Source organism: Garra rufa, chromosome 22, assembly GCF_049309525.1.
Source record: "Garra rufa chromosome 22, GarRuf1.0, whole genome shotgun sequence".
Lineage (NCBI taxonomy): Eukaryota > Metazoa > Chordata > Actinopteri > Cypriniformes > Cyprinidae > Garra > Garra rufa.
The window spans coordinates 4,626,862-4,642,724 of NC_133382.1; the positions used below are offsets into that span (position 1 = coordinate 4,626,862).

Here is a 15,863-nt window from a genome sequence, read left to right on the forward strand (position 1 = left end):
TAAAACGGGTGCGATGTTTCTTGAAGTACTTATTTTAGCTGCAAAAATACTTTTTCCACCAACGTACTTCCATTATATTGGCTTGTTGGAAAACTGCGAATATAAGTAATACGATTTGTCATTCATTTTGCCTTACGACAGAAATTTAAAAGCCATAATTCAAATAAGGCTTTATATTGATTCAAGTTCAGTGTCATGAAACTCTTTTAGAGATTCAGGGAATCGTTTTAAGAAGTGGCTCCTTATTAGATTCGTTTTTTTTTAAACCAGAGATGCCACGCTGTTTTTGTTTAAACTCATAGTGAATTTTATACCTTGAGAATGTCTTATTTTAAATGAGAAGCAAACGATCAGAAAATAATGGCAAACAAACAGGAAATGAACATCGGCCCTCAGAGACATCAAGGGCCCCTGGTGAGGTCAAGGGCCCCGGATGAAGCACTGCCCTCTACATCGGGAACAGACCAAAGTATTGTACATTTTATTTATCTTCTACAGGTTTTTTTATACACTACCAGTCAGAAGTTTTTGAATTAAGTTTTAAAAATGTTTTTTTTGCTCCCCACGTGTGCATTTATTTGATCCAGAATACAAAAACAGTTAAATTTAAAACTTTTTAATGTTTAAAAAAAAAAAAAAAAAACATCAAGCCTGCAGGTATTCGATCCAAAGTACAACAAAAGCAGTAATATTGTGAAAAATTTTTTACTATTTAAAATAACTGCTTTCTGTTTGAATATATTTTAAAATGTAGTTTATTCCTGTGATTTCAAAGTTGAATTTTCAGAATCATTACTGCAGTCTTCAGTGTCACATGATTTTTCAGAAATCATTCGAATTTTCTGATTTGCTGCTCACAAAACATTTATTATTATTATGTTGAAAACACTAAGTAGATTTTTTTTCAGTTTTTTTTTTTTTTTTATGAATAGAAAGGTCAGAAACAGCATTTATCTGAAATGGAAATCTTTTGTAACATTATAAATGTCTTCATCATCATCCTTGCTAAATAAAAGTATTAATTTCTATAAATATATTAGCTTTTGAATGGTGTAGCATTTGTATAATGTTACAAAGCTTTTTTATTTCAGATAAATGCTGATCTTTCTATTTATCAAAGATTGGTCAAAAAATGCACTCAACTGTTTTAAATATTGATAATAATAATACAAAAAAAATGTTTCTTAAACAGCAAATCTGTATATTAGAATGATTTCTGAAGGATCATGTGACACTGAAGACTGAAGTAATGATGCTGAAAATTTAGCTTTGATCACCGGAATAAATTACATTTTAAAACATATGCAAATAGAAAGCAGATATTTTAAATAGTAAAAATATTTCACAATTTTACAGCTTTTTTTTGCTTTGGATCAAATAAATACAGGCTTGGTAAGCAGAGGAGACTTTAAAAAACTTTGACTCGTAGTGTAGTACTTACTGTAGTTTAGGGAAGGAAATTTACAATTGAATCTTGCTTCATCAGGCCCCTCATTGCAAACACTGAAAGAGGAGGTTGTCAACTTAATACAGAGCTTTCCGGAAGGAATCGAAGTGTCCAGGTTAATCTTTATGTACAGGAGGGTCTACGGCAAGAGGTTTGGACCATTGAACAGTTATGGCTTGGATGGCCTTCAGGAGCTTTTCGAAGAGCTTGGCGACCAAGTGTGTGTGGAACGGACTTACAATAAAAACATGATCAAATCTGCAAACCCTGTTCACAGGACTGCCATGTTTCAAGGTATGAACTAAAAGCATTGCCTTAATTTACTTCATTGTTTATATGTTGTGGCTGAGTAATCTGGTAACCAAAATATTGAACCAAAACCAAAACCATTCAACACAAAATGAGGATTATTTCTAAAATCAGTTTATAGTATCAATTATTGTTTTCAGTGAATATTTAAAGAAATAGTTCAACCAAAAATGAAAATTTGGTCAATTGTGCTCACCCTCAGGCCATCCAAGATTTAGATGAGTTTGTTTCTTCATTAGGTTTGAAGAAATGTAGTATTCCATCACTTGCTCACCAATAGATTCTCTGCAGTCCATCAGTTAACATCTGGAGAAGCCAAAAGATGCATGTTTATAAGAAACACTCCCTAACTTTTTAACTAAAATACAAGTTCATAATTCGTAATAACACTTCCTCAAGTGAAAAAGTTGTCTGTTCTGAATCAGGAGAGAAATCTGCACAGAACAAGCACAGTTCACAAGCCAAAACACAGGGTTTCCGCGGGGTCTTAAAAAGTCTTAAAAAGTCTAAAATTTAAAAATCAAAATTTTAGGCCTTAAAAAGTCTTAAATTCGCTGTTCTAGGTCTTAAATAATTTTACACAGGTCTTATTTTTCCGATGTCCATGTAACGCTACCTCTAATGCTCATTTAAATTCTCTTTCTGTTGTTTCCGTGGTGTTGTAGTTCTTTATTTCACTATTCCAAATATAATTTGCTGAATTTAAACTACAAATGAGACCAGCATGCAATAGCCAATCAGCTTTCTGTTATTGGCGCGAGTCTCTCTCGGATTGTACCGCAGAAGTCAAATGGATTTAACTTTTTAGCTATGGGGAGGTGCAAGTTTAGCGAAACTGGGCTTGGAAAAACTGAATATAGGGCTTGGCTAAGGCCAGTTGCTAACAACTGTAGATTTTTTTCTCCCTCTGTGGAAGTTTCTGCGTCTTCAGACAGAATCGCAGTATTTATATAACATTTATAATATATATATTTATAAATCAATAAATGTATTTAAAACATTAATCTCACTTTTAATTTTGCAGTGTAAATTATGTAATCTCACTGCTAACAGCCATTTAGAATTTATTGATAAATTCATAAAATAAATTTCAAAGGTACGCATACATTTCAAAAGTAAAAAAAAAAAAATCGCTTCAGAATTTTTTTTTTTAAATCAGATATTTCTAGTGGTACTTTTATGGGGATATTTTGTGTGGAATAGTATCTGCTGATATGGAAAGTTCACTGTATATCGTAGTAATAAATTTAATTTATGACAGCCATGAAATTTTGTTTACTTTTTACATTAAACACATTAAATATCACATATGCATGTAATATAATATCTATTTCCATTACAGGTTAAGGTCTTAAATTTCATATAAGGTGGTATTAAAAAGGTCTTAAAAAGTCTTAAATTTCACTTGTTCATATCTGCAGAAACCCTGCAAAACAGCTCTAAACAAATTTGTGGGTGGATTATATTTAAAGGAAAGCATTATATGGATTATGTATGGAAGCCTGCTTCCACTGAATAAAAACTTTAAATGTTACTGTGACTTATCTCACAATTCTGATTTTTTTTTCTCAGAATTGTGTGATACAGAATTGCATGATTGTGACTTTATCTCACAATTCAGTTTTTTTTTCTCGCAATTGCGAGTTAAGTCAGAATTGTGAAATATAAACTTGTGAACATGTCTTTTTTTCTCCTCATAAATGGATGTTATAACTTGCACCTGTGAGTTTATATCTATAATTTTGAGAAAAAAAATCTGAATTGCAAGATACAAACTTGCAATTGCGAGATAAGTCAGAATTGTGAGATATAAACTCTTTATTTAAAAACTTTATTTCTCGAAATTGTGATTTTCATATCCTGCAATTCTGACTTTATAACTCGCAATTGTGAGTTTATATCTCACAGTTCTGAGAAAAAAGTCAGAATTGCGAAATACAAACTTGCAATTGTGAGAAAAAAGTCAGAATTGCATGATGTAAACCTGCAATTGTGACATTTTTATCTCACAATTCTGACTTTTTTTCTCTCGCAATTGTAAGTTAAGTCAGAATTGTGAGATATAAACTTGTGAACATATCAGTCTTTTTTTTTCTCTTCAGAAATGGACTTTATAACTTGCAATTTAAAGTTTAAATCTGTAATTTTGATATAATTTGATTAAAAAAAGTCAGAATTGCAAGATACAAAATTGCAATAGTGAGAAAAAAGTTAGAATTGTGACTTACAAACTTGCAATTGTGAGGAAAGACAGTGAGAATTGCTAGAAATAAACTCTTTATTTAAAAACTTTATTTCTCGAAATTGTGGTTTTATATCCTGCAATTCTGACTTTATAACTTGCAATTGTGAGTTTATATCTCACAGTTCTGAGAAAAAAGTCAGAATTGCGAAATACAAATTTGCAATTGTGAGAAAAAAGTCAGAACTGCGAAATACAAATTTGCAATTGTGAGAAAAAAGTCAGAATTGCGAAATACAAATTTGCAATTGCGAGAAAAAAGTCAGAATTGCATGATGTAAACTCGCAATTGCAACATTTTTATCTCACAATTCTGACTTTTTTTTCTCGCAATTGTGAGTTAAGTCAGAATTGTGAGATATAAACTTGTGAACATATCAGTCTTTTTTTTTCTCCTCAGAAATGGACTTTATAACTTGCAATTGCGAATTTATATCTGTAATTTTGATATCATTTGATTAAAAAAAAGTCCGAATTGCAAGATACATAATTGCAATTGCGAGAAAAAAGTCATAATTGCGAAATACAGACTTGCAATTGTGAGGAAAAAAAGTGAGAATTGCGACATACAAACTCTTTATTTAAAAACTTTATTTCTCGAAATTGTGATTTTTATATCTCACAGTTCTGAGAAAAAAAATCACAATTGTGAAATACAAACTTGCAATTGTGAGAAAAAAGTCAGAATTGCATGATGTAAACTCGCAATTGTGACATTTTTATCTCCCAGTTCTGACTTTTTTTCTCGCAATTGCGAGTTAAGTCAGAATTGTGAGATATAAATTTGTGAACATATCAGTCTTTTTTTTTCTCCTCAGAAATGGACTTTATAACTTGCAATTGCGAGTTTACAACTGTAATTTTGATATAATTTGATTTAAAAAAAAGTCCAAATTGCAAGATACAAAATTGCAATTGCGAGAAAAAAGTTAGAATTCTGACTTACAAACTTGCAACTGTGAGGAAAAAAAGTCATAATTTGAAGATATAATATCTTTATTTAAAGACTTTATTTCTCACAATTGTGAGTTTGTCTCGCAGTTCTGAGAAAAAAGTCAGAAGTGTGAAATACAAACTTGCAGTTGCGAGGAAAAAAAGTCAGAATTGTGAGAGAAACTCGCAATTGCGACTTTATCTCACAATTCTGACTTTTTCTTGCAATTGCAGGTTATTAAGTCATAATTATGAGAAATAAACTTGCAATTCTGTGAACATATCAGTCCTTTTTTTTCCCTCAGAAATGGAGTTTATAATCTATAATATGTATTGAAAAAAAAAATCAGAATTGGAAGGTCCAAACTTGCAATTGCAAGAAAAAATTTCAGAATTGCAAGATACAAACTCGCAATTGTGAGAAAAAGTGAGCATTATTTTTCGCAATAATGAGTTTATATCTCACAATTCTGAGAACAAAGTCAGAATTGCGAGATAAAAAGTCACAATTACCGTTTTTATTTTCTATTCAGTGATGGAAACAGGCTTCCATAATTATGGACTTTCATTTTAGTTAATGTTGTTGTGTGGATTAGTGCAATGTTTTTATCATCTGTTTGGACTCTCATTCTGACGGCACCCATTTACTGCAGAGGATCTATTGGTGAGCAAGTGATGTAATGCTATATTTTTCATTTTGGAGTGATGTAACTCAAATAATTCTTCTCTTATTATATAAATTTTGTATCACTAAATGATGTGTTTATATAATCATATAACTCCCAAAAGCACTTACTGAACACTAACAGTTGCAAGTCTGTTAAACAACAAGTACAATAATCAAACTAAACATTTAAAATGACATAAAAAAGCCAATTTGGAAGTATTTGTAATTCTCAAATGCATAATGAGTCAGATTAAGCATATAATGTTCTTGCTAAGAGTTCGACAGTTTTTTGAAATGGCATGAGAGTAGTTTTTATTTTCCTTATTTCCCCTTTAATTGGCCAGCCAGTTAAGTATCATGTTTCAGGAAATGTAACAGCGTATGTTATCTCAGGCTCCAGCTGGAAACTGAACAGACTGAGCGCTGAGTCACATGACTTCTCTGAGAACAGAGAGAGAGTTAGATCAGCTGAGAGAGAGAGAGAGAGAGCATGAGCGCAGGAAAACGAAACCTAAGGCTGTGACTCATGCCATCATTAATCATTCCACACAAACACATTAGATGCTCACTGTGTTGATATCAAGTCTTACAGCATTTTAAGCATTTCTAGCAGTTTCTGTTCAAACAGGTAGGATCGTCTTTAGGCAGATAATGGCTGCTGTGTTTTCTAGAAATGAGAGTAATAGAGTAGGTATTTGCGTTACTTTCAGTTTTGTTTCCTATGATGCATTGTATATTAATGATGAAGGGAGAGACTAGTATAAAACAACCCACAATAAATTAGTCATTCAGTTTGGACAGGCATTCACTGAGTACATACACAGGGTAAGACCTATGCTATTATTTTCAAATGTTTGTTAATCTGTTTAAGTCATTTCCGTTCTGTTTTCTTAGTATATTTTAAAAGTTTTTTAATAAGTTTAGTTTAACAAACAGCATTTATTAATCTTAATTTCGACTTTTACTATCTACATTGTATGCTAGCATTCTTAATACACTGTAAACTAAAAGAAAATTGTATTTCTGTCAACTGACAAAAACAAAGATTAATAAATGCTCGTTGTTAGTTCATGCCATGTTAATGAATTATTTAATGTCAACAAATGTGTTAATTTACCTTAGTTAATGTTAATTTCATGCATTTACTGGTGCATTATTAATCACAAGTTTGTTAATATTAATGTTTTTATATTAACTCATGTTAACAAAGATGAATAAATTCTTCAATAAATGTATTGTCCATTGTTTGTTCATGTTAGTTAATGCATTAACTAATGTTAACAAATGACACTTTATTGTAGTGTTACCAAAATGGTTAACTTTGACTTTAATATGCAATATATTAGGCATTAATTATCATCCCAAGTCATTCTTTCTTGTGTTTTAAGAATTGATTTTCAGCATTAAAGGAAAAAGTTTTCTTATAATCATTGCTGACTTTGTCTTTGAGGAATTTGATATGCCATGTTGTGAAGATAAATGCCAAATGATTATTTATTTAGGTCTAAACGAATTCTGCTTTGAATAATGTTGTACTGTTTTTACAGATGTAAATATGGATGACGCTCCTAAGATTGCAATTTGTAAGAAAGTTATCAAGATATTGAAAAAGCGCCCTGATGGAATTCCTCTTAATAAATTAGCGGAGATCTTTGCTCAGAGGCATAAACAGGCCCTTTTGCCGGCTGAACTAGGGTTCTCATCAATGGAAGACTTTGTGGACTCTCTGAGCGAGGATCTAACGGTAGAAGATGGTGTGGTCTTTCACAAGAAAACCATAGTTCTTACAGGTACTGAATTTGAAGTTTGTGACTTCAAGATCAATTTTTTTAGGGACATTACACAAGAAAACGTTCCCTACTTTATTTTCAGATTTGTTTTATGCTTTTCCCCAGAGCATTTATTAAGTAGCAGATTAAAAGTAGTCTAATATTAACCGGAGTAGGGATTTAAAGTAGTAAACCTCTTGTTAAACTGTCAGGAAAGTCTACTACATGCTGTCACATGTTTTACAGGTGAAGAGTTTGAAGAAAGATGCAGAGATGTTGTGAATTTGGTAAAAAACCACCAGGAAGGCATTCCTCTTTCAAAAATAGCAGTGTTTTATAAAAGGGAATGTGGGAGGACTCTGAGAAAAAAAGAACTTGGGTTCTCATCAATAGCAGATTTCATTTATTCTCTCAACCAAGAGCTGTGTGTAGAAAATGGCCAAATCTTCTACAAGATTGCCAAGCCTGAAGCTTCAACCCCTCCAGGTAATGACTTGTAGCTTACAGTTGAGGTCAAAAGTTTACATCCCCCTTTTAGAATCTGCAAAATGTTAATTATTTTATCAAAATTGGTTAACATTTTTTTCTGAATAAGATATTTCACATAAAAGATGTTTACATATAGTCCACAAGGGAAAATAATAGTTGAATTTATAAAAATGACCCTGTTCAAAAGTTTACATACACTTGATTCTTAATACCGTGTTGTTACCTGAATGATCCACAGCTGTGCTTTTTTGTTTAGTGATAGTTGTTCATGAGTCCCTTGTTTGTCCTGAACAGTTAAACTGCCTGCTGTTCTTCAGAAAAATCCATCAGGTCCCACAAATTCTTTGGTTTTCCAGCATTTTTGTGTATTTTAACCCTTTCTAACGATGACTGTATGACTTTAAGATCCATCTTTTCATACAGAGGACAACTGAGTGACTTATATGCAACTATTACAAAGGTTCAAACACTCACTGATGTTTCAAAAAGAAAAATTATGCATTAAAAAGCGGGGGGTCAAAACTTTTTGAATTTGAAGATCCGGGTAAATTGAACTTATTTTGTCTTTTGAGTAACATGTAGTCTCTGAAGGGCAGAACTAAATGAAAAAAATATAATATTTAGGCAAAATAAGAAAAATGTACACATCTCCATTCTGTTCAAAAGTTTTCACCCCTGGCTCTTGGTGCATGGTTTTTCCTTCTGGAGCATCAGTGAGTGTTTGAACCTTCTGTAATAGAGTCCCTCAGTTGTCCTCAGTGTGAAAAGATGGATCTCAATATCATGCAGTCATTGTTGCAAAGGGTTTGAATACATAAAATTGCTGGAAAACCAAATGATTTGTGGGACCTGAAGGATATGAAGAACTGCAGGCAGTTTAACTGTTCAGGACAAACAAACAAAAAACTCTAAACAAAAAAACACAGCTGTGGATCATTCAGGTAACAACACAGTATTAAGAATCAAGTTTATGTAAACTTTTGAACAGGGTGATTTTATAATTTAATAATGATTTATTTTTTCTTGTGGACTATATGTAAACGTTTTTTTATGTGATATAGCTTATTCCAGTTAGTACTAAATAAACAATAACATGAATTTTGTGTGATCCCTCTTATTTTGGTAAAATAATTAACATTTTGCAGATTCTGAAAGTGGGATGTAAACTTTTGACCTCAACTGTATGTGGCAATATAATAGTTCTTTTATTCACTCCCATTTGATCCTCATATGCATGTCTTATGCTTTTTTCAGCACCACCCGTGCACGATGAAGGGGTTTTTAAAGACGTTGTGGATCTGGTTAAGGAACATCGCAGAGGAATTCCTATGAGGAAGCTGTCTATGCTCTTCAATCAAAAGTATCGGCGTAACCTTGCTGTGTCAGAATTTGGTTTCAAAACAATCCCCTCTTTCATTAATTCTCTGAGCGATGAGTTATTGGTGGAGAAAGAGACAATCTTCCACAAGAGTCACAAAGGAGCACCTGCAGTCGCAACACCTGCGAACCCACCAACAGTGAACAATGTCTCAACACCTGCAAACCCAACAAGCCCTGTAGTTAGTTTTGGAGCTGACTTTGCTCAAAGAGGTAGTGAAATGACGCAAAAGGAACTGTTGGATAAAGTTAAAGAGGTTATAAAAAAGTATCCAGCTGCAAGCCATTCTATTACACAATTGCAGAATGGCTACTTCCTCCTGTTTGGGTCAGCACTACCGTTAGAACTGTACATGTCATTGTATAACAACCATACAGCTAAAGATTCTTCCTCTTGTCCAGTTGTGGATAAAAAACAAGCAGGGATGAAGTGCCTTGAAAGTAAGAGAATATAATTTTTTTTAAAGTGAAAACATTATTTCATGTTCTGAAATCTTAAAACCAACATACACACACTCCTATCCACTTTATTCTTGCAGAAGCACCACAGAAGATTGGTGAGGAAGCAAAGAAGATTCAGCCCATGCCCGTTGTGATAAATGAACAAGTGGTCCGATCCAAGTCAGGATCCCCCTTAAACTTTCTAAGTTTAAAAGTTGAAAGTAAGAGAATATATGTTTTTTAAAGTGAAAACATTATTTCATGTTCTTGAATCTTAAAACCAACACGCACACTCCTATCCACTTTATTCTTGCAGCAGCACCGCAGAAGATTGTTGAGGAAGCAAAGAAGATTCAGCCCATGCCCGTTGTGATAAATGAACAAGTGGTCCGATCCAAGTCAGGATCCCCCTTAAACTTTCTAAGTTTAAAAGTTGAAAGTAAGAGAATATATGTTTTTTAAAGTGAAAACATTATTTCATGTTCTTGAATCTTAAAACCAACACGCACACTCCTGTCCACTTTATTCTTGCAGCAGCACCGCAGAAGATTGTTGAGGAAGCAAAGAAGATTCAGCCCATGCCCGTTGTGATAAATGAACAAGTGGTCCGGTCCAAGTCAGGATCCCCCTTAAACTTTCAAAGTTTAAGCATCCCACTTATGGCAGCCCCTATTAATCTGTCAGCTACTGACTTTCCAGTTCTTGGTTCCACGCTGTCCAAAGCTGAGGAGAAGAAACTGAAGGAGGGAAGGGGGCCTGTCTTCAATGAGTCCTACTACAGCCAAGTGAGGGAGGTCCATGGTGCTAACATGAGGGCAGCAGAAGCCTTGCTGGAAGATGAAAACAACATTGGGAGACGGAGAAAGTCCATGAGCTCACAGGATGTGAACTCTTTGGTAGAGAACGTCATGAGAGCCCTTGCAACCGAAGGAGAGCATGTCACCATTGATAGGGTCTGTCTCTTGTAAAACACCAAACTAGACTTGTTCTTTGCTTATCATTATATCATAATGTCTTAACTTTATTTTGTGTTGTTGTGAAGGTGATAAGCCGAGTTTGTTCACTTCTACAAGTGTCCAACTTGAAAGATTTGAATATCGACCCTCGCCGGCACCTGCCTGCAGTGCAGGACCTTCAGCGTACCATCAAGGAGATGAATATGTACATTGAGGTACGAGGTCTTGAACAACCTCCTGGATTAAGTTTATGATCTGATTGACAGGTTTATCATGGTGTCTTAACATCAAACATTTGTGTTTCTTTCTAAATCAGTCAGTGGAGGCGGTGTCCTCCATATGCACGCTTTACGAATTGGGACAGGCTTTAGCTAACCTGAAGAACAAGAAGCGCTTTGAGGAACTCTATCTGGGCCCTCTCTGCAAGGTCCCTCTAATTCACCGAATGTTCAGAATAGATGCAAATACTAAAGATGATGATGTACATCAGATTGCGACTGTGGACATTCTTAGGGTGAGACTGTTGACCATCCTGCAATATACCCAAGTCAAGGAGTACCCTCACTTTGATATGACTTACTCTCACTCATTGAATGCAATGGTTTTCTGCTTGCTTTAGAGTCTCCGAATGTTCAGAAGAAAAAGCAAGACACCTAGAGTTGAAATGGCTGACTTCCTGAAGGACCTTGCAGACCAGTACAGCTGTGAGTCGCCGTATGAACTTGGCATCAGAATCCAGAGTCTTGGGTTACCCATTTCGGTAAGATTCTCCATTGTTGTTCAGAAGTGTATTAGAAGTGTACCCTTAAACCTGAGAGATGGAGATGTGACCATTGACCTTAAAGTGCCCAAGCAAACACCCTGCTCCTGAAGGGCAACTATTCTAAAGAGTTAGCTACAACTTTAATCAAATATCTGAACCAGCTAATCAAGGTGAATTACTTAAACATTTCAGGTAGGTGAGTTGGAGCAGGGTTAGATCTGAAGTCTGTTGGATGGTAGGCCTTCAGGAACAGAAATGGCTATCCCTGCTCTAGGGAAAATTGTACAGCTCCGCTTCACACTCTTAGCCCTTTTCCACCAAGCGGGTCGTGTTCCTCTTCCAAGCCTGGCTCTTGACCAGTTCTTAGTTAGGTTAACTGGAGCCTAATGTGAACTGTCCACAAGTTTCCACAGACTTAAAGGGAGCCCCGTTTATTAAGACTTGTATGGCTTAATATAACGTAAATGATGTCTCTTACTGAAATATGTAGCAGAACACCCATGAAAGACTTTTATCATGTTATACACATTTTGGACTATAGGGGGTGCCATTATTTTTATTAGATGTTAGCACAATAGTTAGCTACCAAAACAAATTATTCAAAAATGTGCTGCATTTCTCTGCCCCCCACCCTCTACATCACTAGCTCTGTGGTTCAAGTCCATAAAGCTTTTAGGGCCAAAGTTGAACCTATCTTTTTGACCCAAAACCCTCTTTTCTGCATTGGAAATTTGTGGAATGATTCGAAAATGGACATAGGCCAGGAACCCTGAACTTACCTTGTAGGTGGAAAAGGGGTGTTCGTGCCACTTACATACTCTGGTCTGAATTGATGTGAACACTGACGAACAAAGTGATACAAACTGTGAAAAGTACAAGTGTTGTTTAATTAAATGCCACATAATCCCGCTCCAAAACCAAACAACTTTGAGGACCAGAGCATGCTAAACTCAGCAAACCACACTGAGCAGACTTTACTGCATTGTTTTCTTGTTTTCACATGCTGTGTTCTCAGACGTTAAATAAAGCATCTGCTGCTGAGTACTGCCACATGGACAGGGCCAAAGAAGCTATTCAGAAGGAGATCCAGGAGGAGGTGGATACCAAAATGTATAAGATCAAGAAGAGCCTGCTGGATCCAGTCCAAGGACCTGTGATCTTCTCCCAGATTGGCAACTCTGAGCTCAGGAAAAAATATGCAAATATGACCGCCGCGGATGCAGTCATGGAAGTTTTCATCAATGCTGAAAGTGTCTTCAGTAAAAGTATGGCGAAGGTGAGCAACTTTGAGGCAAGGTTGGGAGAGGATCTTTATCTAGTCTGTTCAAAACAAGCCCACTCACTTGACAAGAGTGCAGAGTGGCTTTTCTTGTGGTTTGGATGTTTGATGTCTTCTAATTGTGATGGAAATGCCTAAGTGACTGCTGTGTTAAGATGAGTTGATGAAAAGACAAAGACTATGAAAGAATGGTCTTGAGTTTGAACTCAAGGCAGACTGAAGATTCAGTCCGGTTTTAAGTACACTGCCCTCCAAAAGTTTGGAAACGCCCTAGAAAAGTGGGGTTTTGGACAATATTGGCATGAATCTTTTTTAATATGTGATAATTTTGCACTGATAAGAGACAACACAAACTACAAAAACATATTTTATTACATAAACAGTTTATGCATAGAAAAACCACCATTAATAGCTATTACAGCTCTGCATAATCTGGGCATCCGAGCTGTCAGTTTATTCCAGCATTGACTTGACATATTACTCCAAGCCTCCTGAATGACTGCCCAAAGATGATTCACACTACGCTGATATCGTCTAAAACCACACTTTTCCAGGGGTGTCTCCAAACTTTTGGAAGGCAGTGTACTACAACACTGACACCTATTCTAAGTATTAAACAAGCAGGTGCAAAGGTACAAAACTTGCAGTCACCCAAAGGTCTAGATTTGCTTAGGCAAACACAAAGTAGTTTTAGTGCTTTTTGTTTAGAGGAGCTTTTATGTCTGGAGAGTGTAGAGGATGCTAAATAATGCTCCCTTGGTGGACATGGGCATCTCTCTTTCTGAAACAAGGTTGGCTGCCCATTTGTAATTGTCCCTAAAGAGATTCTAAAAGGAATATTTTACCCAAATTTAAAGGGCGGGACAAATATCACACCAACCAACCGTCACATCTTACTTGTGCTATGAAGAACAATGAAGGAGACATTAATATTGCTTGTTTCCAAGTTGGGGTGTTGAAATATATCACAATTGATAGCCACGATAATTGTGTAGTAAAAATCTGATATTGTGACAGCCCTGTTTCCACATATTAATGTGTACCAAATGAAATTCCCAGACTATCACTAGTATTTATATGAAAAATAAAAATAAACTAAAACATTGCTTTTACAATGCATGTGCGACATTACATTACAGATATTCCGTGTCATAGGAATTGAAAAGTGGTTTGTATGAAAGCCCATTTCTGCCACTGAATAATAAAATTCTAAATGTTATTGTGACTTTTTATCTCACAATTCTGACTTTCTTCTTTGTTTTGCGTGATACAAACTTGCAATTCTGACTTTTTTTTCTCGCAAATGCAAGTTTATATCTCACAATTCTGACTTAACTTGCAATTGCATTATAAAGTCAAAATTGTGAGATATAAACTTGCTATTCTGAGAATTAAATTCACATTTCAGAGAAATAAAATCAGATTTGTGAGTTAATATTGCAATTCTAACCTTATGTCTCAGAATTGCGGGTTTATTTTTCAAAATTGCGAGTTTATTTCTTAGAATTGGGGGTTTATTTCTTAAAATTGAGTGTATTTTTTTTTTTTTTTTTTCAAAATTGTGGTTTTATTTCTCCGAATTGTGGGTGCATTTCTTCGAATTACGGGTTTATTTCTCAGAATTGCATCTTTATTTCTCAGAATTGCATCTTCATTTCTCGAAATTGAGAGTTCATTTCTCTGAATTGCAGGTCAGTTTCTCGGACTTAAGGGTCCATTTCTCGAAATTGAGAGTTCATTTCTCTGAATTGCAGGTCAGTTTCTCGGACTTAAGGGTCCATTTCTCGGAATTGTGAGTTCGTTTCTCGGAATTACGGGTCCATTTCTCTGAATTGTGGGTTCGTTTCTCGGAATTATGGGTCCATTTCTCGGAATTGTCGGTTCGTTTCTCGGAATTATGGGTCCATTTCTCGGAATTGTGGGTTCGTTTCTCGGAATTATGGGTCAATTTCTCGGAATTGTGGGTTCGTTTCTCGGAATTATGGGTCCATTTCTCGGAATTGTGGGTTCGTTTCTCGGAATTACGGGTCCATTTCTCGGAATTGTGAGTTCGTTTCTCGGAATTACGGGTCCATTTCTCGGAATTGTGGGTTCGTTTCTCGGAATTATGGGTCAATTTCTCGGAATTGTGGGTTCGTTTCTCGGAATTATGGGTCCATTTCTCGGAATTGTGGGTTCGTTTCTCGGAATTACGGGTCCATTTCTCGGAATTGTGGGTTCGTTTCTCGGAATTATGGGTCCATTTCTCGGAATTGTGAGTTCGTTTCTCAGAATTGCATCTTTATTTCTTGGAATTGCAAGTTTATTTCTTAACATTGTGAGTTTGTTTTTTCGGAATTGCATCTGTATTTCTTGGAATTGCAAGTTTATTTCTCGGAATTGCGGCTTTATTTCTTGGAATTGCAAGTTTATTTCTTAAAATTGTGAGTTTGTTTTTTCGGAATTGCATCTGTATTTCTTGGAATTGCAAGTTTATTTCTCGGAATTGCGGCTTTATTTCTTGGAATTGCAAGTTTATTTCTTAAAATTGTGAGTTTATTTTTCGGAATTGCATCTTTATTTCTTGGAATTGCAAGTTTATTTCTTAAAATTGTGAGTTTATTTTTCTGAATTGCATCTTTATTTCTCAGAATTGCATTATATAAACTCAGAAATCTGAAATTTTTAAGAGAAATAAACCAGTAATTTATAACAGACTTTATAACTCACAATTGCGAGTTTATATCTTACAGTTCCGAGAAAGTCAGAACTGCGTGATGTAAACTCGCAATTGCAAGGAAACGAGACTAAATTGTGAGATTAGAACGTCACAATTACCCTTTTTTGTGTATTAAATTTATTGGCGAAAATGGGCTTCTATAGATTTGAGACGACTGCCTGGTGTTTTTCACCGGCTGAAAATGCTTTGGTGTACACACAGCCTTACTCCTTCTCATGTTGTTCTAAACCCATGTTACATACTTTGTATTTCATAACAGAAAAGGATAAATTTTATGCTTAGTTTTTGCAATTACTGGAACTGCTTTCAAGCTTCAAAAAGTGTTTGGATAATGATGGAATTTACGTTTTTGGGTGAACTATCCCTTTAAATTGTGTCTCTTGTTTCATGCTACATTTTTGGTAATTGCATTTGTAATTCCTTCTAGCTGTTTGAGGATGTAAACGGGTGGCAGATGAGAGTAGGAGAGGAT

The 15,863-nt window shown here is 35.0% G+C and overlaps 1 protein-coding gene across 1 annotated transcript in view; it reads left to right on the plus strand.

Moving 5' to 3' along the window:
* The first annotated feature begins 360 nt into the window (after nt 1-360).
* LOC141298312 (uncharacterized) overlaps nt 361-15,863 on the plus strand; it is an 86,910-nt gene continuing 71,407 nt past the window's right edge. Inside the window, exons 1-10 of the mRNA XM_073828816.1 lie at nt 361-414; nt 1,447-1,741; nt 7,146-7,388; nt 7,614-7,853; nt 9,111-9,674; nt 10,209-10,627; nt 10,717-10,845; nt 10,947-11,144; nt 11,250-11,390; nt 12,409-12,669. Coding sequence (XP_073684917.1) covers nt 361-414; nt 1,447-1,741; nt 7,146-7,388; nt 7,614-7,853; nt 9,111-9,674; nt 10,209-10,627; nt 10,717-10,845; nt 10,947-11,144; nt 11,250-11,390; nt 12,409-12,669 — 2,544 coding nt within the window. The remainder of the gene's footprint in view (nt 415-1,446; nt 1,742-7,145; nt 7,389-7,613; nt 7,854-9,110; nt 9,675-10,208; nt 10,628-10,716; nt 10,846-10,946; nt 11,145-11,249; nt 11,391-12,408; nt 12,670-15,863) is intronic.